A 23,678-nucleotide genomic window follows, 5' to 3' on the forward strand; every position below is an offset into this window, starting at 1 on the left:
TTTAAAATAACTGTTTTCTATTTGAATATATTTTAATATGTCATTTAAAAAAAAAATCGTTCCTCCAGTCACATGATCCTTCAGAAATCATTCTAATATTTTGATTTTCTGCTCAAAATACATTTATTGCTATTATTATTATGATTATTATTATGTTGAAACAGCGGAGTATATTTTTTTTCAGGTTTCTTTGATGAATAGAAAGTTCAGAAGAACAGCATTTATCTGAAATAGAAAACTTTTGTAACATTATAAATGTCTTTATCATCACTTTTGGTCAATTTAAAGCATCCTTGCTGAATAAATTGATTAATTTCTACTATTTCTTTCTTTTAAAAAAAATATAGTGGTAAAAAATGGTATAGTGTATAATGTTAAAAAAGCTTTTTATTTCAGATGCTGATCTTTGGATCTTTCTGTTTATCAAATAATCCTGAAAATAATGTACTCAACTTTTCTAAATATTGATAATAATAATAATAATAATAATAATAAAAACAGGAATATGAATAATTTATAATTTAAAATATATTCAAATAGATAACAGTTAGTTTAAATTGCAAAAATATTTCAAAATTTTACTGTTTTTTCCGTACTTTGGATCAAATAAATGCAGATTTGGTGAGGAAAAGAGAATTCTTTAAAAATATTAAAAATCTTTTGACTGGTAGTGTATGGAATAAAATGAAGCAGCTTATTTCTTGCCTTAAAATACTTCAAAATATATATATATATATATAGTTTGGATTTTTATATTTGTATAGAAATTATTTATATTATATTAATATATTTTTATTAAGTGTTGTACTTATATATATATATATATATATATAGTAATAACACAATATATATATATATATATATATATATATATATATATATATATATATATATATATATATATCACTAAAACTTATAAACTAAACTAAAATTTACATTACAACTGAAAATAGTTGTAAAAAAGCCCATCCAAATTTGTAATAAACAATGTAATTGTACATAAATAGCACAAAAAATAGCCATAGTATAATATAATATAATATAATATAATATAATATATAGTATAATTTCCACATAAACATTTTGCATTATAATATAAAAATGTAGGTTCACTGAAATGAAATCTAAACTGTAATTAAAAACAATATGCAAAAAAAAAATTTTTTTTTTTTTGAAAAATACAGTGATTTAATGGGTTTTACATAATTGGCAAAACACTAGAGTTACAGGAATATTTTATGAACATCTAATCAAATACAATTAACCAAAAATTAACAACAATATTTAGCTGACAAATATGTAGAAAAAAGTTAACAAAAAAGAAAACGGAGCAAAATACACGATTAAATTCTATAAAAAATAACATTTCTTGACCCTTTGTGCCCATGTTTTTTCTTCTTCTTCTCTCAGTTGGTCATAATTAATATTTAGTCCACGGCACCAACTTCACATGTATTTAAAATGATGACTAACACTGAATAGCTTTTCAATAAACGTTTTTTGTTTCTAAAAATATATAGTTGCTTAGATTAAAATAGAAGCACAATCTAGTCTATTAGAGTTGAAATCCTACATTAGAAGTCTCCTGAAATTTCAGTCGCGTCATCTCGTCTCCTCCACAGCCGTCACCCGCGAAACAAATTCCTCATGCATATTTCAGGATAGCTGTAAGCGGCTAATAACGCTAATGCTACTTGTTCAGTGTTTGTCTGTGGTTTTGATTACATGTAGGTGTGAGGTACGAGAAGCAGTGTGTGTATGCGTCTATGTGCTTGTGTGCAAGTAAACTGTGCTGTCTAAAAGTGTAGATCTGCTGAACTATAGCTTTAGGAGCAGAATGTGGACTGCAGCTCTTTAAATGCAGCACGCCGTTGTTTTCTTTCAAGTTCCATCCTCTTCTTTTCTTCTTGTTCCTCTCGTATCTCTGCTTCAAACTTACTGCGCACGGAAAGAGCCTGAACCTATCAGACATACACAAAATACAAATTAAAATAGCATAAAACATAAGGATAAATGCATTACTATTGCTGTAGTCCTGCAAAAACAAATTATAAATAGTTTATTGTGCGCTGTTTACTGAACTTGAAGCTGAAGACAATATAGCAAAGCGTAAATGTACTAAAAAAAATTTTTAACTGAAATAAAGCTTAAAAAAATGTAATTAAAATTTTAAATATCACATGAAAATATTAAAATGTATTAAAATAATAGAATAAAATTACAACATAAAGGATATCAAACATAACCTGAAATGAAAATAAAAACTGGAAAACTAACTGAAAATATTAATAGTATAAATAATAACAATTGTCATTTAGAGTATATAATACTATATAGCAGCAGTTCCTGCAAAAACTGCAAAATGCTCAATAAAATTAATTTAAATAAATATATAATATAATAATATTTTAAATTATTATTAAAAATAATGTATACATTATAATACTAAAATTTAACAATGTAATTTAAATAATATAAAAACTAAAAAATTGACACTATATTTAATACAGTAAGTAATATTTTTTAAATAAAATAAAAAAATATTAGATGAAAAACTTAAAAAAAAAAATACAACAACTAACATTTGACATGTTGCCTTGGCAAATAAATAAAATAAATCAGTTTAAGTACTAAAATTACTCTAACCAAAACCAAAATAAGAAAATCACTTAAACTTCTATATTAAAAAAATTATCAAAATAAAGAAAAAAAGCATTTACAACATAATTGAAAATGACAAAAGTATATCAAACATAAATATAATACCAATGTAAAAGGTTTCACTGAAATGAAATATATAATGTAATTTAAATTAAATTAAATGAAAAAAACATACAACATTTACACTATATTTAATACAATAAATAATATTTTTTAAATAAAATAAAAAATATTGAAAAACTTTAACTTGACATGACATGTTGCCTTGACAATTAATTAAAATGAATCAGTTTAAAGACTAACATTACTGTAACAAAAAAAAAATGTATTTAAGTAATGAAAAAAAATTATTAAAATGATAAAAGTATATCAACATTGTTATATTACTAAAACATAAAGTGAAATTAAAATAAAAACTGGAAATATACAAATACAAAACTATCTGAAAATATTATGAATTACTTTAATTGTGTATAAATTATTCTAAAATATTAGGGTAAATAATACTACAGTGTGTAGCAGCATCTCCCAATTTAGATTTAAATGATTATATATAAAAATGTATACATAATAATACTAAAATATAATAACAATTTAAAAAAGTTAACTGAAATGTAATGTATAATTTAATTTAAATAAGAAAAAAAAACATAATTAAAATTGGGAAATTGGGAAAAAAATACACTATATTTAATACAATTAAGTAATATTTTAAAAATAAAATAAAAATATTAGATTAAAAACTTTGAATCAATAACTTAAAATAAATCAGTTTAAGTATTAAAATTACTGTAACCAAACCCAAAATATTAAAAAATAATATTTTTTATATTAAAATGTATTTAAATAATAAAAAAACTTTACAAAATAATTAAAATGACAAAGGTAAATTTGACACTATATTTAATGCAATAAATAATATTTTTGAACAGTTAACGTTACTAAAAGCATTAAAATGTGTTGTAAGTAATTAAAGACATAAATGTTCAGCTAAAAAAAAATTATGTGCTTTTTATAATGTAACAGATGTCCTCTGTAACATTACTGTTCATGTGTTTTTGTAGATGTCAGCCTTTCATGTACTTACGCTATATGACCACAAGAGGGAACCTAAGAACATAAGAGTAGTGCTTGCATGTGCATCGAAACACATAAAAACCCACAAACCTTTGCCTCAAAGAAGTCCCTCGCTCCAAGAACACCTTCAGTGGAGACGTCAATCTCTGAAAGTCGAGCGAGAGCCATCAGTCCACTTTCTTCCTCCAGCTCACCTGCCGCGGCCCTCCGGAAAATCAGCAGGAACTGACACAGAGATGGAGAGATTAGCAATATAGGGAAATTCAATGGCTTGAAAGGTTATCAACATTTCAATGCAATTCCAAAAATAAACACAAAAGAATCTGATATCAGTTGCCATGTCAGCGTGCAAAAACATAATTTCAGCTTTGTTTTTATTTCACAAACTAAAAGACAGCACAGATCTTTCCCTACACAGTACATACTAAAACGTTTAGCATGTAATTTTGGTTGTTGAAATTAAAGTGCAATTTTATTTAAATGATTTTAGATCATGTCTGAATAGAAAGGATTTCATTGAGGGGAAGGAAGAGGTCAAAAGAGTGACCTTATATTGGGTTTCCTTTCTTTCTCTGCACAATCTCTGTGTGTGTGTGTGTGTGTGTGTGTGTGTGTGTGTGTGTGTGTGTGTGTGTGTGTGTGTGTAATCTTATCCATGTGGAATGTCTGTCCAATCTGAAGAATGAGAGCAGCATTTGACACACAACAGACTGACTGTACTGGACACACAGCTGCACTGTCACCTGTTTGTGTGTGTTGGGGGTAACTAATATTTTTGTGATCGCCCCACAAAAGGCCAAATGTTAGGTCTGTTAGGTCACAATTAGAAACAATGCAAAAGGGTTCACTGAAATGTAATGTATAATGTAATTTAAATAATAAAAAAAGCATACAAACATTTTGGAAAAAAACTGACACTATATTTAATACAATAAATAATATTTTTTAAATAAAAAATATTTTATGAAAATCTGACATGTTTTAGTACTAAAATTACTGTAACCAAAATAAAAATAAAAAAGCTGAATAAAAAGCTTTCCATTGATGTATGGTTTGTTAGGATAGGACAATATTTCTCAGCTTTTATTTACATTTAAACAAAAAAGTGGCATGTCCAAAATTATTCATACCCTTTGCAAACTGTCACATTCTATGGGGAAATCCAAAGTTCTATACCATTCCAAATAGTCCAAGCTGTTCTAAAGCATCCTAATTACCCTGATTCATTGGGAACAGCTGTTTTAATCAACTCAACAGGTGAAAAACAGAAGCTCTCTGCTGTTGGTTTGTGGACAGTCACGGCTAAGACAAAGGAGCTCACTGAGGACCTGCGGCTGCGCATTGTGGCTGCTCACAAGTCAGAAAAGGGCTATAAGACCCTATCTTAATGTTTTGAAGTTCCAGTGGCTACAGTGCAAGGTATTATTAAGAAATAGAAGATGTTCTGCACTGTGAAAAATCTCAGAGGACGTGGTCCGAAGCCAAAAGTGACACCTGTGCTGGCCAGGAGGATAGTGAGAGAGGTAAAAAAGAATCCAAGGATCACCACCAAGGCCTTCCTGATGAATCTGGGCTCTGCTGGTGGCAACATCTCAAGGCAGACAGTCCAACAGACACTGCACACCGCTGGGTTTCATGGACGCAGACCAAGGAGGACACCACTTCTCTAGATAAGGCACACAAAAGCCCGCTTGGCCTTTGCAAATACTCATCTGGACAAAGACGACGACTTCTGGTCTTCTGTTTTATGGTCAGATGAAACAAATTTAATTGTTTGGCCACAATGATGTAGCCTTTATTTGGCGTAAAAAAGGAGAAGCTTTTAACCCTGAGAACACCATCCCCACTGTCAAACATGGTGGCGGGAACCTGATGTTTTGGGGGTGTTTTTCAGCCGGTGGACCAGGGAACCTAATCACAGTAAACGGCACCATGAAAAAGTTGCAATACATCTAAATCCTCAACAACAACATCAGGCAGTCTGCAGAGAAACTTGGCCTTGGGCACCAGTGGACATTTCAGCACGACAACGACCCAAAACACACAGCAAAAGTGGAGAAGAAATGGTTTGCCGACAAAAACATTAACGTTTTGCAGTGGCCCAGCCAGAGTCCTGACTTAAATCCAATTGAGAATCTGTGGAGGGAGCTAAAGATCAGGGTGATGGTAAGGAGACCCTCCAACCTGAACGAGTTGGAGCTCATCGCTAAAGATGAATGGGCAAAAATACCAGTGGAGACATGCAAAAAGCTGGTCAGCAATTATAGGAAGCGTTCGATTGCTGTAATAGCCAATAATGACTTTTCTATTGATTATCGAGAAGGGTATGAATAATTTTGGACATGCCACTTTTTGTTCAAATGTAAATAAAAGATGAATAATATTTTTTCCACAATGATGCCTCTTGTACATCGTCTTATTATTTTTTTGGAGAAGCCTGTGTCATTTCCGGTCAAAAAAAAACTTGCTGGTTGAATAAAAGTAACTTTAAGTCAGAACTTGCCAGGGGTATGAATAATTTCAGGCTTGACTGTATATAGTTCGTGGTTGAGGTTTCTAGGGTGTTTTTGAATGGATGCATGGCACTCTTTATGATATTTTGAATCCTGTGTGGTTCCTTTTCCATGTAAATCTATAGGATTGTTTTGGCCTGTTTTATCGTTCACCAGATGAAAATCATTTAGGGTAACTAAATGTGACTGACATTTAAATGTGAAGCTACATCAGAGCTGTAATCAGACATGTTATCTCTCACAAACATGCTGTGATTGGATCATCTGAGTAGGTGAGTCTAAAATGGTTTCCATGGAGTGTAAGCTCTCAAACGATTGAATCACTAGATTAAATCAGTCATCAGGGACGATGATAGACCTAACAAAGCTGTAAATGTACCGTGAAAAAGACACACGCACATGCACACACCTCTCTGTAGCTGAGTTTGCCATCATAATCTTCATCCACCTCCTTGATCATGTTCTTCAAGCCCAGATGAGTCTGTGGAGCTCCGAGTTTCTCCATCATCAGCTTTAGTTCCATCAGATCAATGAAGCCGTCTTTACCAGAGTCAAATCTACACACAAACACATATAAAAACAGCTTTAAATGAAAAGTTCACCTAAAATTAAAGTTCTGTTATTGTTAACACTCTCCCTTTTTCCATTATAATGACAATTTCATCATAATCAGTAAATATATTTTTTTATATATAAATTTGATTATGTGACACTGAAGACTGAAGTAATGATGCTAAAAATTCCACTTTGCATCACAGGAATCAATTACATTTTCTTTTAAATTTTTCAGAATATTACTGTTTTAGTTGTATTTTTGATCAAATAAATGCAGCCTTGGTGGGCATAAAAGGCCTATGCTCATTACAAAATCTGACCAACCCCAAACGTTTGAATGCTATATGCTGTTTCAGACCATTCTGTCAAAGCAAACTGCGTTCTAGCATGTGTGTTACATCAACCTATACTAGCGACACTTAAAAGTGAGTGTTGACAAAGATTTATCCAGTCGCAGCAGAGGGAGGCCAGCAGAACAGCAGGTGGAGAGTGACGGCAGAAACAGCAGGAAAAAGAGATTCTAACAGAGGAGAGTATTTATAGAGTCTCACCCAGCTGTTGCCACACCAACCAGCAGTATCGCGTGTGTGTGTGTGAGAGAAAGAGAGAGAGAGAAAAGTGTTTGTCTTGAACATTGTGTGAAAGTGAAGAGGCTGAGATTGAAGAGGTGGGCACGTGTTTCTATTTTGGTTCGAGTGATGCTTTTAGAAAGAACCTGCTCACTGTGGCAGAAAAGTACAGGTGAACATCATCTCTACTTCTCTCCCTCTCCGCATATAGGAAAGAAAAGCATGAATGAGATCAGTTATATTCTATAGACAGCAAAAAAAATAAAATGTTTGTTAGAAGTGTTCAAAACAACATCTCAAACAGTGCTCGGATTTTCCAGGACATTTAAGTATAAAATAAAAAGTGACATTTTTTTTTACACAATTTAGCATTATATCACTTGCTCAGCAATGGATCCACTGTAGTGAATAGGTGCCGTCCGAATGATAGTCCAAACAGCTGATAAAAATGTCACAATAATCCACAAATAATCCACACAACAGGGTTGCCAAGTGCATGTTTTGGAGTTGTGTGGCAGGGTTGCCAGGTCTGTGAAAGAAAATCAGGTCAATTGCTATTCATTACTTTAAAACATCACAATAATTCAACAATTAAACTTGGACAAGCAACTGGGCTGCTTTTGTTTTACAGACCTGGCAACCCTGCCACACAACTCCAGTCCATCCCTTAATGTATAAAAAAAACATTTGGCAACCCTGTTGTGTGGGTTACTTGTGGATTATAGTGATGTGTTTAAAGTTTTGAATAGCAACTGGGCTGGTCTAAAATAAAACACAGACTTGGTAAACCTGTTGTGTGGATTACTATGATATTTTGAAAGTTTTGAATAGCAATTGGGCTGGTTTTGTTTCACAGATCTGGCAACCCAGCCACACAACTCCAGTCACTTTTAGATCACTTAACATCTAAAAAAAAAAGTGGACCTGGCAACCCTTTTGTGCGTATTTGTGGATTATTGTAAAGTTTTTAAAGGTTTGAATGGCAATTGGGCTGGTTTTGTTTCACAGATCTGGCAACCCAGCAACACAACTCCAGTCACTTTTAGATCACTTAACATCTAAAAAAAGTGGACCTGGCAACCCTTTTGTGCATATTATTTGTGGATTATTGTAAAGTTTTTAAAGGTTTGAATGGCAATTGGGCTGGTTTTGTTTAATAGACCTGACAACCCTGCAACACAACTCCACTTTATCACTTAACGTCTAAAAAAAGTGGACTTGGTGACGCTGTTGTGTGGATTAGTTGTGGATTATTGTGATGTTTTTAAAGTTTTGAATAGCAATTGGGCTGGTTTTGTTTCACAAACTTGGCAACCCTGCCACACAAATCTAGTCCATTACTTAATGTCTAAAAAAATAATAAAATGCGGATTTGGCAACCCTGTCATGTGGATTACTGTGATGTTTTTGAAGTTTTAAATAGCAATTGGGCTGGTTTTGTTATCTGGCAACTCTGCCACACAACTCAAGTCCATCACCTAACATCTAAAAATGCAAACTTGGCAAAACCCCGTCATGTGAATTATTGTGATGTTTTTAAAGTTTTGAATAGCAATTGGGCTGGTTTTGTTTCACGGACCTGGCAACTCTGCCACACAACTCCAGTTCATCACTTAACGTTTAAAACACGTGGACTTGGCAATGCTGTTGGGTGGATTACTTGTGGATTATTGTAATGTTTTTGAAGTTTTGAAAAGCAATTGGGCTGGTTATGTTTTACAGATCTGGCAACCTTGCCACACAACTCCAGTTCATCACTTAACGTCTTGTAAAAAGAAAAGCTGCAAATTTGTAAGAAACAAATCCATCGGTACAATGATCCATCTGTAAACCAAGTGTGTGTTAGAGTTATTTTTGCTATTCAAAAATTTTAAAACATCACAATAATCTAATAATCAGACTTGGACCAGCAGTTGGGATAGCTTTGTTTCACAGACCTGGCAACCCTGCCACACAACTCACAACACAGTCCATCCCTTAACGTCTACAAAAAAAAAACATGGACTTGGACTTGGCAACCCTGTTGTGTGGATTATTTGTAGATTATTGTGATGCTTAAAGTTTTAAACAGCAATTGAGCAGTTGGGCACAACTCTAGTCCATTAATAAACATCTTATAAAAGAAAAGCTGCATATTTGTGAGAAACAATCCATCAAGACATTTTTTAAAATTAAATCATTCCTTCTGGCTAAAATATTCCTATTCATAATATTGCTTACTTCTTTGATTTTTTTGGGCTAGTTTTGAATAGCCATTGGGCTGGGGTTTTATCACAAACCTGGCAATCCTGCCACACAACTCCAGTCCATCAATTAATGTCTAAAAAAATCAGCAAATTTCTAAGAAACAAATCCATCATTATCCATAATATTGCTTTCTTCTTTGATAAAGTCATCTTGTCTGAATTAGGAGAGTAACATTGTACACCGTTTACAAGCCACTGGTGGAAGCGTTATTATAGATTATGAACTCATATTTTGCACAAAAACAATGGTTTAAAGTTAAAACTCCTTAATGATGGAATAGTTTCTTACAAACAAGCAGCTTTTCACTTCACAAGAATGTGGATTACATGTGTATTATCGTGATGCTTTTTCAGCTGTTTGGACTCTCATTCTGACAGCATCCATCCACTGCAAAGGATCCTTTGGTGAGCAAGTGATGTAACGCTAAATCTATCCAAATCTGTTCCCATGAAGGAATAACATTTTTAGAAAATGATAATTTTTGGAAAAACTATTTCTTAAATGCATTAAATGTTAGTAATTATCTGAACTGCAATCCACATTTAATGTATTAAATTAAATCTGCAATCAAATGTGCATGTTCTTATTTATGCTAAGGTATTTTACCTCTGAGACAATGAATGTTTATCAGGGCTTTTCATATCATTGCTCTGAATTGCTGTCTAATCTCGTTTCCTTGGCTCATTGTTTCTGAAAGGTCATAAATAGCTCAACCTTCACCGTTAAAGTGCTGCATAAAAGCCAATTTATTAACAATTTCACACAACATCCTCACTTTTTTCTTTGCTCGATGCTGTTTTAACAGCCCCCACTAAGACATGCTCACACTTGCCTGCCCTGATTAAAAGACAACTGGGAATCTGCTGACCAGAACAGCAAATGCTTTCAGCAACTGGCAACACACTCCTACACACACGGCCCTGAAATGTGTGTGGATGCATGAAAACACAAACTGCCCTGACGTAATTGTGGGTGCATCGCATGTGTTTGTGTGTGGACGCTTTCTTTGTCCTCTCTGGTTTCCTGCTGTGGTATTTATAGATGCCAAGGCTCAGGGCTGAGGTTCAGCTATAGAGCATGGCATTCAGAGCACTGCAGTCCAGTAACAGATCCCAGATCTGCTTAGAACCGCAGATATGGCTATTATGAACTACTTGAAGCAGCATGAAACAGGTCAGGGTTAACAAGACTGACCTGGTATGTGAGAGAGAGAGAAAGAGAGAGAGAGAGAGAAAGAGAGAATAACAAAACAGAAAGAGGAGGATGAGGTTGGCATATCGGTCCTGCCCTCTGCATGCCGGAAACATTCCAGGTCAACAGCCCTCCCTGTGCTATAGTGGTTAGAATGGAGAGAATAAAGAAATATACACACACTTATACTTACATTGAAAATATTTGATATCTGATTAAAAATACAGTAAATACTGTAATATTCTGAAAAATTATTACACCGAAAATGTTTTTACACTGCAAAAAAAAGTATTGTTTTCTGCCAAAATTTCAAAAGATTCTTAAATCAAAAATGATTTTCTAGATGAGTAAAAACAATTGTCTTGTTTTCAGAAAAAAAAAAAAAAACAAGTCAGAATTAAGTGCATTTTTGCTTGAAACAACCAAAAAAAATCTGCCAATGTGTAAGAAAAATAATCTTGTTTTCAGTTTGAAATAAGATTTTTTTTGCTTACCCCACTGGCAGATTATTTTGCTTGTTCTAAGCAAAAACTCACTCAATTTTCACTTGTTTTTTTTCTGAAAACAAGAAAATAATTTGTACTCGTCTAGAAAAACCTTGTTGATTTAAGAATTTTTGGATATTGTGGGTGGAAACAATTAAAAAAATCTCAGTAAGAATTTTTTTTTTTTGCAATGTAATGTTTTGAAAAGTTTTTGAAAGTTTGAATAACAATTGGGCTGGTTTTGTTTCAAACCACACAATTCCAGTCCATCATTTAATTTCTTGTGAAAAGAAAAGCTGCATGTTTGTCCATCGTTAAGACATTTTTAACTTTGAATCATTGCTTCCAACTAAAATATAGGTCCTATATACTGTACATAATACTGCTTTCTTCACCGTTTTTTTTTTTTTTTTGGCTAGTTTTGAATAGCAATTAGGCTGCTTTTGTTTCAGAGACATGGCAACCCTGCCACACACATCCAGCCCATCAATGAACAAATACAGTAAAATCTGTAATATTATGAAAAAAATTATTTAAAACAACCGTTTTATATTTGAATACATTTTAAAATGCAATTTATTTCTGTGATACAAAGTTGAATTCTCAGCATCATTCCTCCAGTCTTCAGTGTCACACAATCCTTCAGAAATCATTCTAATATGCTGATTTGATGCTTAAGAAACATAATTAGTATTTTTATTAATAGGTTAAAAACAATTGTGCTGCATCATATTTTTGTAGAAACAGTTATGAATAGAAGCAGTGGAAGCATTATTATAGATTATGAACTCATATTTTGCCTAGAAACAATGGCTTAAAGATAAAACTCCTTTCTTACAAACAATCATCTTTTCACTTCACAAGGATTACATGTGGATTATCGTGATGCTTTTTCAGACTTTCATTCTGACGGCACCATTGCAGTTAACCCATTGGGGAGCAGTGATGCTGAATGCTAAATTTGTCCAAATCTGTTCCCTTGAAGTAACAAGAAACAAGAAACTCATCAATTTCTCAAATGCATTAAATGTTACTAATTATCTGAGCTGCTGAATGTTGAATGAAACCAATTGTGCTATATATTTTTGTAGAAACTTTTATACATATTTTTCAGGACGTTTTGATGAATAGAAAGTTCAAAAGAACAGCATTTATTTAACATTTATTTATTTAGAAATTATCTTTTATAACATTCTAAATGTCTTTACTGACACTTTTAATTAAATTGAACGTGTCCTTGTTCAATAAAAGTATTTATTTCTTTAAAAAAAAATGTTTTTGAATGTTTCTGTATATATTTTATAGTATCAATATAGTAACAATTATTGTGGAACTTCACACAAATATATGAACTATCTGTCTGTCTCTTCAGGGCAGTGTGCCATTTCAAAAGCGTGTAGGTGTGAGTTGTGTTTATGAATGTGTTAACTCTGCTTTTGACCCATTTTCCTCTTATACATGACATCTTTTTTCATCTCTGATGAAACTGGGTTGAACTGATCTGAAGTGGGCCAGAGCATATACTTCTATGACTTAAACAGACACACCTTGCGGTCCTAACCTAGTCTTATGGGACACCCACTCTTTCATATCCTGTACAGTTAAGATTAGTTTTCTATAATACATAATATTCTTATAGACTTGACTGAACCTCACTGTTAAAGATGCTTTAAACTGGAAATCTATATTTCCTATACAAGAAAACATCTACCTCGTCGCTGTAAAGCATAGTTAACCTTGGGATCAGCTAAAAAAAAAAATCTGTTAACATTCTTACGTGTGCATAACTCTGGAAAAAAGCATGGCTTGACAGTGAAGGATGACATGCAGAATCAAAGTCTTTGAGGTGAAATGGTATCGAACACTGGATTAGCTGCCATTTGTAATTATTTGGAGGGCTTTGTTGCACTACCAGAGACCTGAATTTGATGGGATTAAATGAATAAAAATATCCTTTATATGATGAAAATGAATGAAGGGATTTTATTTTTTCACAACTCTGCATGTAGCCAAAAAGAACCCCTCTCATCATAGACTCCTCCAAGTCCCTGCATGTAAACACATGCACAAACAGACAAAGATGGCATTGTTGCTCATGGAGTGGGTTCCATGGGGACGTCGAGTTTGTGAGTGGACCCTTGTACTGAAATAATGAGGGAAACCAGGACAATGGCTGTTCAGAGAGAGAGACCCCAGAGGAAAACATTATTTTGGCACTGTACAAGGATGCTCAGAGTGATAATGCATGTAAATTTAATCTGAGATTCAGAATCTATTGTTCATTTCTTGTGATTTACACTCACTATAATTTTTGTAAATAATTCTCCATGTGCATTATAAGTACGGGGTTCAAGCATGCAGCTCTGAAACCCTATTTTAACTGTTAGAATGGTCACGGATCAGTAATTTCCACGTAAAACTGATAAGTCTTAGAGACTTGAAACTTGAAGGGATGGTAGTACTCACAACACCGACAACATCAAGTCTTGCTCCAATCGGCCTGAAAAAACACATTCCTCTGATTTGATCCTGAGTCTGCGAAATTTTGGGGTATTTTGGATTTTTTGCAAAAACTACTTTTGCGTACTAGTCCGATGGGAACTAAACCAGTGCAGAAAGATTATCTGGAGAGCGAATCTCAATAATTATTATTAGTCTAACTTTCAGCTCACCGTCGCAAAGGAACGCCAGAACGTTCAAAAAGGGCAGGACCACTTTAAGTAAAAATGTCTGTAACTCCAGAATAGAATGAGATACTTTCGCCAAACACATGACACTTATGTACGAGCTCAATCTGAAGTCGCTGGACAAAAATCATGGCACTTGGCCACCTGGTGGCGCTATAAGAGGGAAAAAAAACAAAAATTGCTATACCTATTTGTCCTATAACATGAAATCTCTGTGCACGGTCTTGGTCCAAAGTGCCACAAGGGTTAGTAAGAACAATGCGTATCTTAAAAAAATATGTCCGCCATTGGCCGATGAAGTTTAAGCGCCTATTAAACAAGATTAACTGTTTGATTCAAGGCTCCAAAGGTCTCTGAGAAATTTAAAACAAATCGGCCACTGGGGGACAATATCGCATTGCAATATTACACGTGATATTCGTATCATATGACAGAGCTCCTTATTTCGAACAACTTTGCTGTCAACCAAATCGTTTGTTGAATGATTGCGATGTATAAAAAAAAAAAAAAAAAGTGAGCTTGTACACTGCAGTACAATTCTCTGGATTCACTAGGTCAATAGCTAATTATGAAATAAAAATGTTGGAATTTACCTTTTGGGCCTAAATCGTTTAGAAATCTAAAATCTCTATCAGAATCCTATAAAGCCTAAATGAAAACTCAAGACTTCACGAAACCTGGTAAGCACATGCAACAGGTGATTTTAATCAAGCATGCAAAGGTTTAAGGAGATCAGACCACAGCTGGCACTATAACAGTCATAAACGTAACAAAACATAATATTTAGTAAATTGCCTGTATTTGCAAAAAAAAAAAAAAGGCTTGCTACATAATGTATTCTTTCATATGTGCTTTAATCCTTTAAACTAGCACTTGAACCCCGGTAATCGCTGCTTGAAGCTATATTTTTATTTATTTTCATTATTTTTTTGCAATACAAATGCACCTGCCAGTATAAAGCAGTTTGTTTAAACTCATGATTAATTTTCCACAATGAAATTTCTGATTTTACATCTTGAGTTGTTTTATTTATTTATTGCATTTTTTACTATGTGTAATGGGGTAGAGGTAGTGATGGTAGGTTTGAGGACTACAAATAAGTTGGACTACAAATCCCAGGAGTCTGTGTACTATAAAAAGGAAATCCAATCTTTGGCCTTCCTCTTTGTGGTAACATACTAAACACCATGTGCCAAACATAAGAAGTCTCTGTGATATGTTTGGATGCATTGCTTTGTGAGGAGATGTTTAGTAAATCGTGGAGGTAAGGTTTGTGACTACTTTGATTTTAGTTGGTGTGCTTAGTGGTAATGTGTTGTTTTATGGTTTTTATTGTTTTTAGTGTGCTTATTGGAGACATACTGATGGGTGCCTCAGAGAATTGAATTGAATAGATTTATTCAATACCACAGGTATTTCATTAAATTGAATTACTGAAATGTTACATTTATATTTGTAAAGTTTTATGATTATTTATGTGTTGTCTTATGGAATTAAGTGTTTTTATTTTGATGTTTTAAAAGGACAATTGTGAAATATGTCTTTTGTTTTTACAGATGATGCATGGTTGCCGTTTACTTTTATTGAACACATTGGTGGCTTAACAATGGGTTTTAATAGATGACTTTACATGTTATATTGTGACAAAGTGGCTTGAAGTCAGTGTGAGGTTTTTGACTATTTGTTTGATTGTTTTTTTTTGTTTGCACCAAGGAACAGTGTGGTTTCCATTGATATATACGGTTAACTCTGTTTAGGTGATGGGAAGTTATTTGTAGTGGTTTGTGTGTAGTGAGTATTGGGTTTCTTTTCCTTTACACTGGTAGTGATACTTGCTTTGTGCTGTGATGGAGTGTATAATTTGCACAGAATGATTACCATTGTATCCAATTGGGAAACCCTGTGTTCTTTGGTGCTTTTGGTTGTTTTTTGTGGTTTCTTTGTCACTTATATAGTATATCCAATAAATGTTATATTTGCAAGGAAACAAACTGTAGTTGTTGCCCATCTTCCAGCTCATCCATTATTGGTTGGGTCACAAATGGCGTAGTCGGCAGGGTGATTTAACGTTGGGCAACATTGCAGTATTTAATGTTGACTTTGCTTTGATTTTTTACTGATAGCCACCATTTTGTGTAGGTGTGTAAAAGGTATTTGTACAAGTAAACGGCAGTCATGCAAGAAGAAAGCACTGTAACTATGGAGCAGGAGTTGATGGAGTTGCGGGAACAGATACGTAGCCTGCAGACTGCGAATGAACAATTACTTCAAGAACGTTCTGCGTCCAGCCGTGACTCATCTAATCAGCCAGTGTCCAACGCTAATGTCCCTGCTTCTGTGCCCTTTAGCAGAGTGCTGTATGTTCCTCGGGAGCGGAAGTGTCGGCGGTTCTGTGGAGACTTGGACTCTACCTTGACCATAGAGGATTGGATTGAGGAGGCTAAAGCCTGTATTGGGGATGGCAGTTGGACTGCTCAAGAAAGGGTAACCTTCCTCTTAGATCATTTAGGAGGGGAAGCCAGAATGGAGATAAAACTCCGACCAGCAGCTGAACGACAAACTCCTGAACTCATTTTTAAGATCTTGAGAAGTATGTATGGTGCAAAACAAACATTTGTGCAATTGCAAAAGGGATTTTTTGATAGAAAACAAAGAGAGGGTGAATCCCTTATTGAATTCTCTCATGCATTGATGTCCTTGATGGACTTTATTCTTGTAAGCAGTCCAAACAGTGTTCCAAATGCTGACCAAGTTCTCCGTGATCAGTTTGTGGAGCAGGTGAATGATGTAATGCTTAAACGCGAACTGAAACGCTTTGTAAGACAAATGCCACACTGTACCTTACTTGAAGTTCGAAGTGAAGCTATAAGATGGAGTGAGGAAGGCAGGAGAGAAATTATTCCTCCGGCTGCTCAGTTATGGTGTAATGCTGCCCAGGGTAGAGTAATTCAGTCACCTATGTATCAACCTACTGAATTAAAAGAAATTAAGGAGCTATTAAAGCAACAACAAGCTCAAATTGACGAGATAATGAAGCGGCTTGATAATCTTAAACCTTTAAGTAATGAACCCTCTTCCTCCTTGACAAAGCCAAATGATTCTCGACGGTGTTTACGTTGTAATAAAGTAGGCCATATTGCCCGATATTGCCGACAACAATGGCCTGTTGAGTCTGGGTCTAGGCCAGCTAGGGGGACAACAAGGGAAACACCTGTGGAGGAGGTTGAGGTGTTGACCTCCCCTGTAATTACTAGTCAGAGAACTGAAGTAGGCAGTGAAGGTTTGAAGACCTCTAGCCTTATCTGCCCTACAGTGGCACAGTGTCTTATTGGCAAATGCCCCACAGTTACAATTCAGATGGGAAGTGTTCCTGTTTTGTGTTTGCTGGATACTGGTTCAATGGTGACCACTATAACAGAGTCTTTTTTTGATCAATGTTTTCGACAATTAGCACCAGATGCTTTAAAAAAGTGTGGCTGGCTTCAGCTGAGAGCTGCAAATGGTCTGAACATCCCTTATGTGGGATATTTTGAAACTGATGTTAATGTGTTGGGACGAATTTTGCCTAAACAGGGGGTTCTGGTTGTACGAGATCCAGATAACACTGACATGCTCAAAAAGAAAGAGTTTGTTCCCGGCCTGCTGGGTATGAATATAATAGGGCAGTGTTACAATGATTTGTTTGAGAAACATGGTTCAGCCTTATTTTCAGTTCTACAGGTCGAACAAGCTGAGCCGGGCTGGAAGGATGTTTTATTGCAGTGTCAGAGAGCCAGTGATCCCTCTTGTCCTGGTTATATTGGGCAGGTGCGAGTGCAAGCTAAGCATCCAGTGCAGATTCCAGCTGGAACAATGAGGTTAGTTACAGCTTATTGCCCCAAGGCTATTTTGAATGGAGCAACGTTACTAGAACCCTTGAGTGATGATGGTAGCGGTGGATTACCTGCAGGAATTTTGATTTCTCCTGCATTGTTACAGCCCCGTCAAAACACAGTTTGTGTGCCGGTGGTTAATGTCGGCACAGAAACTGTGTATTTACCGGCAAAAGCTAAGTTGGGTAAATTGCTCAGTGTTGAGATGGTTAATCAATCTGACCAGGACATTTTGTTTCAAGAAAATTTGCAAGGTGATGTCAGTGAAATTGTCATCCAGTGCCAGATGTCAGCTTCTATCTTAAACCATACTGTGTTAGAAGGGGTTGAGTTACAGGGACTTTCGGAGGCAGAAAGGGAAGGGGTTAGACATCTGTTGCACAAATATCAGGATGTTTTCGCCAAGGATGATGGTGATTTGGGTTGCACGACATTGATAGAGCACCAAATCCCTTTGTTGGATGATGTACCAGTGCGTCAGCGCCATCGTAGAATTCCCCCTAGTCAGTTGGAGGCTGTAAAAGCCCATATAAAGCAGTTGTTGGAGAGTCAGGTCATTCGGGAGAGCTGTAGTCCGTATTCATCTCCAATTGTGCTGGTAAAAAAAAAGGACGGCTCCTTGAGAATGTGTGTGGACTATCGGCAGTTAAATGTAAGAACTCGGAAGGATGCTTACCCACTTCCTAGGATTGAGGAGTCCTTAGATGCTTTGACTGGGGCGAAATGGTTCTCTACATTGGACTTAGCAAGTGGATATAATCAAGTCCCTGTGGCTGAGGCTGATCGTGCTAAGACTGCCTTCTGTACTCCTTTTGGGCTCTTTGAATTTCTTCGGATGCCCTTTGGCCTTTGCAATGGGCCAAGTACCTTTCAACGGTTAATGGAGCGAATTTTTGGTGATCAAAGTTTTCAGTCTCTACTGCTCTATCTTGATGATGTAATCATTTTCTCAACAACAGTAGAGCAGCACCTGCAGAGATTAGAACTTGTGCTGAGTCGTTTAAGACAGCAAAATCTTAAAGTTAAGCTCAGTAAATGTTGTTTTTTTCGCCCAGAAGTACGCTATTTGGGGCATGTAGTTTCAGCTGCAGGAGTGAGTACTGATCCAGATAAGATAGCTGCAGTGGTAGACTGGAAACGTCCACAGACTGTTCAAGAACTTAGATCTTTTTTAGGCTTTGCTAGTTATTATCGACGATTTGTAAAAGGGTTTTCACGCATTGCAGAACCGCTGAATGCCTTAGTAGCAGAAATTATTCGGGTTCAGAAAACCAAGCGACCAAAGGTTAATTTGGAGGATAAGTGGGTAGAAGCCTGCGAGAATGCATTTCAGACCCTTAAGGCATCTTTGACCAGTGCCCCTGTGTTGGCGTATGCTGATTTTAGCAAGCCGTTCATTTTGGAGATTGATGCAAGTTTCCAAGGTTTGGGTGCCGTTCTGTCGCAGGAGTGTGAAGGCAAATGTCGACCGGTTGCTTATGCAAGCCGAGGGTTGAGGCCAGCAGAACGTAATATGCAAAATTATAGCTCAATGAAGTTGGAATTCGTAGCTCTGAAATGGGCTGTAGCTGAAAAATTTCGAGAGTATCTGCTGGGCAATAAATGTACAGTATACACTGATAACAACCCTCTTAGTCATTTGCAGACAGCAAAGCTGGGGGCACTGGAGCAAAGGTGGGTAAATCAGCTTGCAGAGTTTGACTTGGACATAAAGTACAAGCCTGGACGAAATAATGGCAATGCTGACGCATTGTCTAGACAAAGCTCTGACCCTGTGGTAGAGCTGGCTTCAATCACGGTTGTGCCTAAACAATTACGTCGGTTTGTTTCCGATCAGGATCAGGACACTAGGGTTAGTAGTGTAGCTGTCTTTCCCAGACCGTTGAAGGAAAATTTGGGTGTGTTGCAGGAAACTGACCCTATTATAGGAAAATTCTTGGTATACTGGGACCGTAAGCAGCCACCAACATCACAAGAACGCACCCTTGAACAACCAGAGGTTTTGGAGTTAGTTCGTCAGTGGGAGAAGTTTGAGAAGGTAGATGGTGTCTTGTACCGACGGTTTTGGCCACAAGAGGGTCATAAGGAAATCCGACAGGTAGTATTACCATCAGCCCTTAGAGAGGAAGTTCTCACCTGCCTTCATGATGACCATGGTCATCAAGGGATGGAGAGAACTGCAAGGTTAGTAAGGACACGGTGTTATTGGCCAGGAATGTACAGGTATGTTGAGGACTGGTGTAGGAAATGTCAGCGCTGTACCCTCTCGAAAGTTGTTAGACCAAAGGTGCGCACGTTCATGGGACATTTGATGGCTGACAGGCCACTAGATATTTTAGCAATTGATTTTACATTATTGGAACCGTCATCTAGTGGAATGGAAAATGTATTAATCATGACAGATGTGTTTTCTAAATTTACCCAGGCAATTCCTACTAAAGATCAGACTGCTAAAACAGTGGCTCGGGTTCTAGTGGAACGATGGTTCTATTTGTTTGGTGTCCCACGACAGTTACATTCTGACCAGGGCAGGTGCTTCGAGAGTCGCTTGATCCAAGAACTCTGTGAAATTTATGGCATTGCAAAGACTCGTACCACACCATATCGGCCTCAGGGGAACGGTCAGTGTGAACGGTTCAATAGAACAATGCACGATTTGTTGCGTACACTCCCTGTTGAGAAAAAAAGAGATTGGCCATCTTATCTGTCACAGGTGGTTTTTGCATATAATACCACAGAGCACCAGTCTACAGGTTATTGTCCATATGTTTTGATGTTTGGACAGGACCCACACTTACCAATAGATTTTATGTTAGGATTGGATGATTGTGGTTCAACGAATGTGGACTGGATGGTTGATCATCGAGATAATTTGGAAAGAATTTTTAATAATGCCCGTACTCGTCTTCAAAAGGCAGCAGCTCAGCGTGCCCGCATAAATGATGCTAAGGTGTCTCAGATGTCCTTAAGGGAAGGTCAGCTAGTATATCAGAGAGCACATGATCACAAAGGCAGAAAGAAAATCCAAGATGCCTGGGATCCAACCGTTTACCGAATTGTCCGGTGTCCTGATGGTCAGGGGTCTGTATATTCTATTGCTCCAGCTGACGGTGGAAAAGTGCGACAAGTACACCGTTGTGAGTTACGACCAGTCTATGTTCCAGCAGGTGGTCAAATAGAAAGCACTGGACTATTTCCTTTGAGTGATGATTCTGAGGAGCTTAGGGATGAGAGAATAGTTATGGTTTCTGGTGAATCTAGTGGACCTGCAGAGGATGATTTATTTATGTATCTTCCAGTCAGAGAAAGTAATCCTCATAATGAGTTAACTTTATCACATCAACAACAGGAAGAGCCTTTGCAGCGACCGGTGGAGTTAGTGAGACGAACAACACGTTCCACAGCAGGAAAGCATACAAATCCATATCGTCTTCCTCAGTCAGTAATGTGTAAAGAAGTCCAGGTAGATGTTCAAATCTCTCTCCCGATGACCAGGCTCTCCAATAATACAAATACCTTGTTCTTTCGACCATGGTTGTAGAAATAGGATCGACGGGACGTCGATTTAAATTAAGGGGGTATATTGTAATGGGGTAGAGGTAGTGATGGTAGGTTTGAGGACTACAAATAAGTTGGACTACAAATCCCAGGAGTCTGTGTACTATAAAAAGGAAATCCAATCTTTGGCCTTCCTCTTTGTGGTAACATACTAAACACCATGTGCCAAACATAAGAAGTCTCTGTGATATGTTTGGATGCATTGCTTTGTGAGGAGATGTTTAGTAAATCGTGGAGGTAAGGTTTGTGACTACTTTGATTTTAGTTGGTGTGCTTAGTGGTAATGTGTTGTTTTATGGTTTTTATTGTTTTTAGTGTGCTTATTGGAGACATACTGATGGGTGCCTCAGAGAATTGAATTGAATAGATTTATTCAATACCACAGGTATTTCATTAAATTGAATTACTGAAATGTTACATTTATATTTGTAAAGTTTTATGATTATTTATGTGTTGTCTTATGGAATTAAGTGTTTTTATTTTGATGTTTTAAAAGGACAATTGTGAAATATGTCTTTTGTTTTTACAGATGATGCATGGTTGCCGTTTACTTTTATTGAACACATTGGTGGCTTAACAATGGGTTTTAATAGATGACTTTACATGTTATATTGTGACAAAGTGGCTTGAAGTCAGTGTGAGGTTTTTGACTATTTGTTTGATTGTTTTTTTTTGTTTGCACCAAGGAACAGTGTGGTTTCCATTGATATATACGGTTAACTCTGTTTAGGTGATGGGAAGTTATTTGTAGTGGTTTGTGTGTAGTGAGTATTGGGTTTCTTTTCCTTTACACTGGTAGTGATACTTGCTTTGTGCTGTGATGGAGTGTATAATTTGCACAGAATGATTACCATTGTATCCAATTGGGAAACCCTGTGTTCTTTGGTGCTTTTGGTTGTTTTTTGTGGTTTCTTTGTCACTTATATAGTATATCCAATAAATGTTATATTTGCAAGGAAACAAACTGTAGTTGTTGCCCATCTTCCAGCTCATCCATTATTGGTTGGGTCACATATGCTAATACTACCCGTGTTCACTCAGTTTGCATTATTTAATTTTATACTTTATAATTTTATTTGAAATTAAATACCCTTTTAATGGTACTAAAACACAGTATTTAAATAAAAGTATAAGATGATTAAGAAAACACCTCATCAAGAAAAGTAAAAAAAAAAAAAAAAAATTTAATACATGAGGGAATTAATTGAGACGCATCAACATTCCAAAGAACATGATGATCCCAAAAATCTGCCACGCACACGCACATAAACTTCACTCTTGTTAAGTTGTTATAGCCTAAAATAATGTTTACCAAATACCAATTCGATACATTCGTATCTTTGTTGACTTAAATCTTAATTGTGATCATATAAAAATCTATAATATATCGATAATATTTTACTGTATCTAATGAGCAAAAATTGGTGTTTTAGAATTAAGTGATTAATGAACTGACCTCTTGAACATTTTCTCCATGTCTTTGATCTGTTTGCGCGAGAACTCTTTAAACTCGGTGTAGGGATTGAACACCTTCATCTGCTTGGGTTTTGCTGTGCCGTCATGGATGTCCAGTCTGCGGTTGAGTTTCTCCGTCAGTTCAGAGGTGGCGTCGCCGTTCACGGCAGTGCCGGGTCTCACTGGCGGCGGCTCTTCATCGTCCGGTCCTGTTTGCGCCGGTGAGGCGGGTTTGGTGTCCCGCGGCTCCGCGTCCAGCCTGCGCTGCAGCTTCCGTGCGAGCTCCTCGGATGACATTGCGGACTGTGATGCTCTGCCTCGCAAGATCAGCTGTTTCTGATCACTAGTCTAGAGTTTGGGAGAGAGGCGGGGCTGCAGAGAACTGAGCCTCTTCAAACGTGCGCACTCAGGACCGGTGGGATTCAGAATGCTGTATAAAGTGAATATTACGGGTTTATTAAAAGAACGGCTTTAGATGTTGCGTTTTTACATAACGGATTTGTGAAGCTAATGAAGATAAACGTAGATGTATATAAAAGTACAAAAAGTTCTTGCGTTGGCCGGGAATCGAACCCGGGTCAACTGCTTGGAAGGCAGCTATGCTAACCACTATACCACCAACGCGTGGCGATTGGTTACGTATTAATTCTAAGCAGATTTGGCCACAAATTTTGACTTTTTCCTTACACAGATAGAGGATTGCATATGACGGGATTCAGCAAGCATTGTAAAGACGAATGCATCGCAAATCAGCATCCAACTGGCGTTTCTGATGCTTTAAAAGCTTAATTCCGCCGCCTTGTGGTCA

At 36.1% G+C, this 23,678-nt stretch overlaps 1 protein-coding gene across 1 annotated transcript; it reads right to left on the reverse strand.

Moving 5' to 3' along the window:
* Positions 1-1,160: 1,160 nt before the first annotated feature.
* On the reverse strand, positions 1,161-23,220 carry efhd1 (EF-hand domain family, member D1). Its single transcript, XM_073818181.1, has 4 exons — positions 22,872-23,220; positions 6,661-6,808; positions 3,829-3,963; positions 1,161-1,961 (listed from the first exon to the last, which is right to left on the reverse strand). The coding sequence occupies exons 1-4, from the start codon at positions 23,165-23,167 to the stop codon at positions 1,827-1,829; spliced, it is 714 nt and encodes a 237-aa protein (XP_073674282.1). The 5' UTR covers positions 23,168-23,220; the 3' UTR covers positions 1,161-1,826.
* Positions 23,221-23,678: the final 458 nt, after the last annotated feature.

Source organism: Garra rufa, chromosome 14, assembly GCF_049309525.1.
Source record: "Garra rufa chromosome 14, GarRuf1.0, whole genome shotgun sequence".
Lineage (NCBI taxonomy): Eukaryota > Metazoa > Chordata > Actinopteri > Cypriniformes > Cyprinidae > Garra > Garra rufa.

What these genes read in the sequence shown, in the direction of transcription:
- efhd1 (XM_073818181.1), bottom strand. Translation starts at nt 23,167, where the DNA reads ATGTCATCCGAGGAGCTCGCACGGAAGCTGCAGCGCAGGCTGGACGCG. An exon ending in ATGGAGAAAATGTTCAAGAG is followed by an intron (nt 6,809 to 22,871) that starts GTCAGTTCATTA and finishes GTTTGTGTGTAG; the next exon opens with ATTTGACTCTGGTAAAGACG. An exon ending in GCAAACTCAGCTACAGAGAG is followed by an intron (nt 3,964 to 6,660) that starts GTGTGTGCATGT and finishes TCTCTGTGTCAG; the next exon opens with TTCCTGCTGATTTTCCGGAG.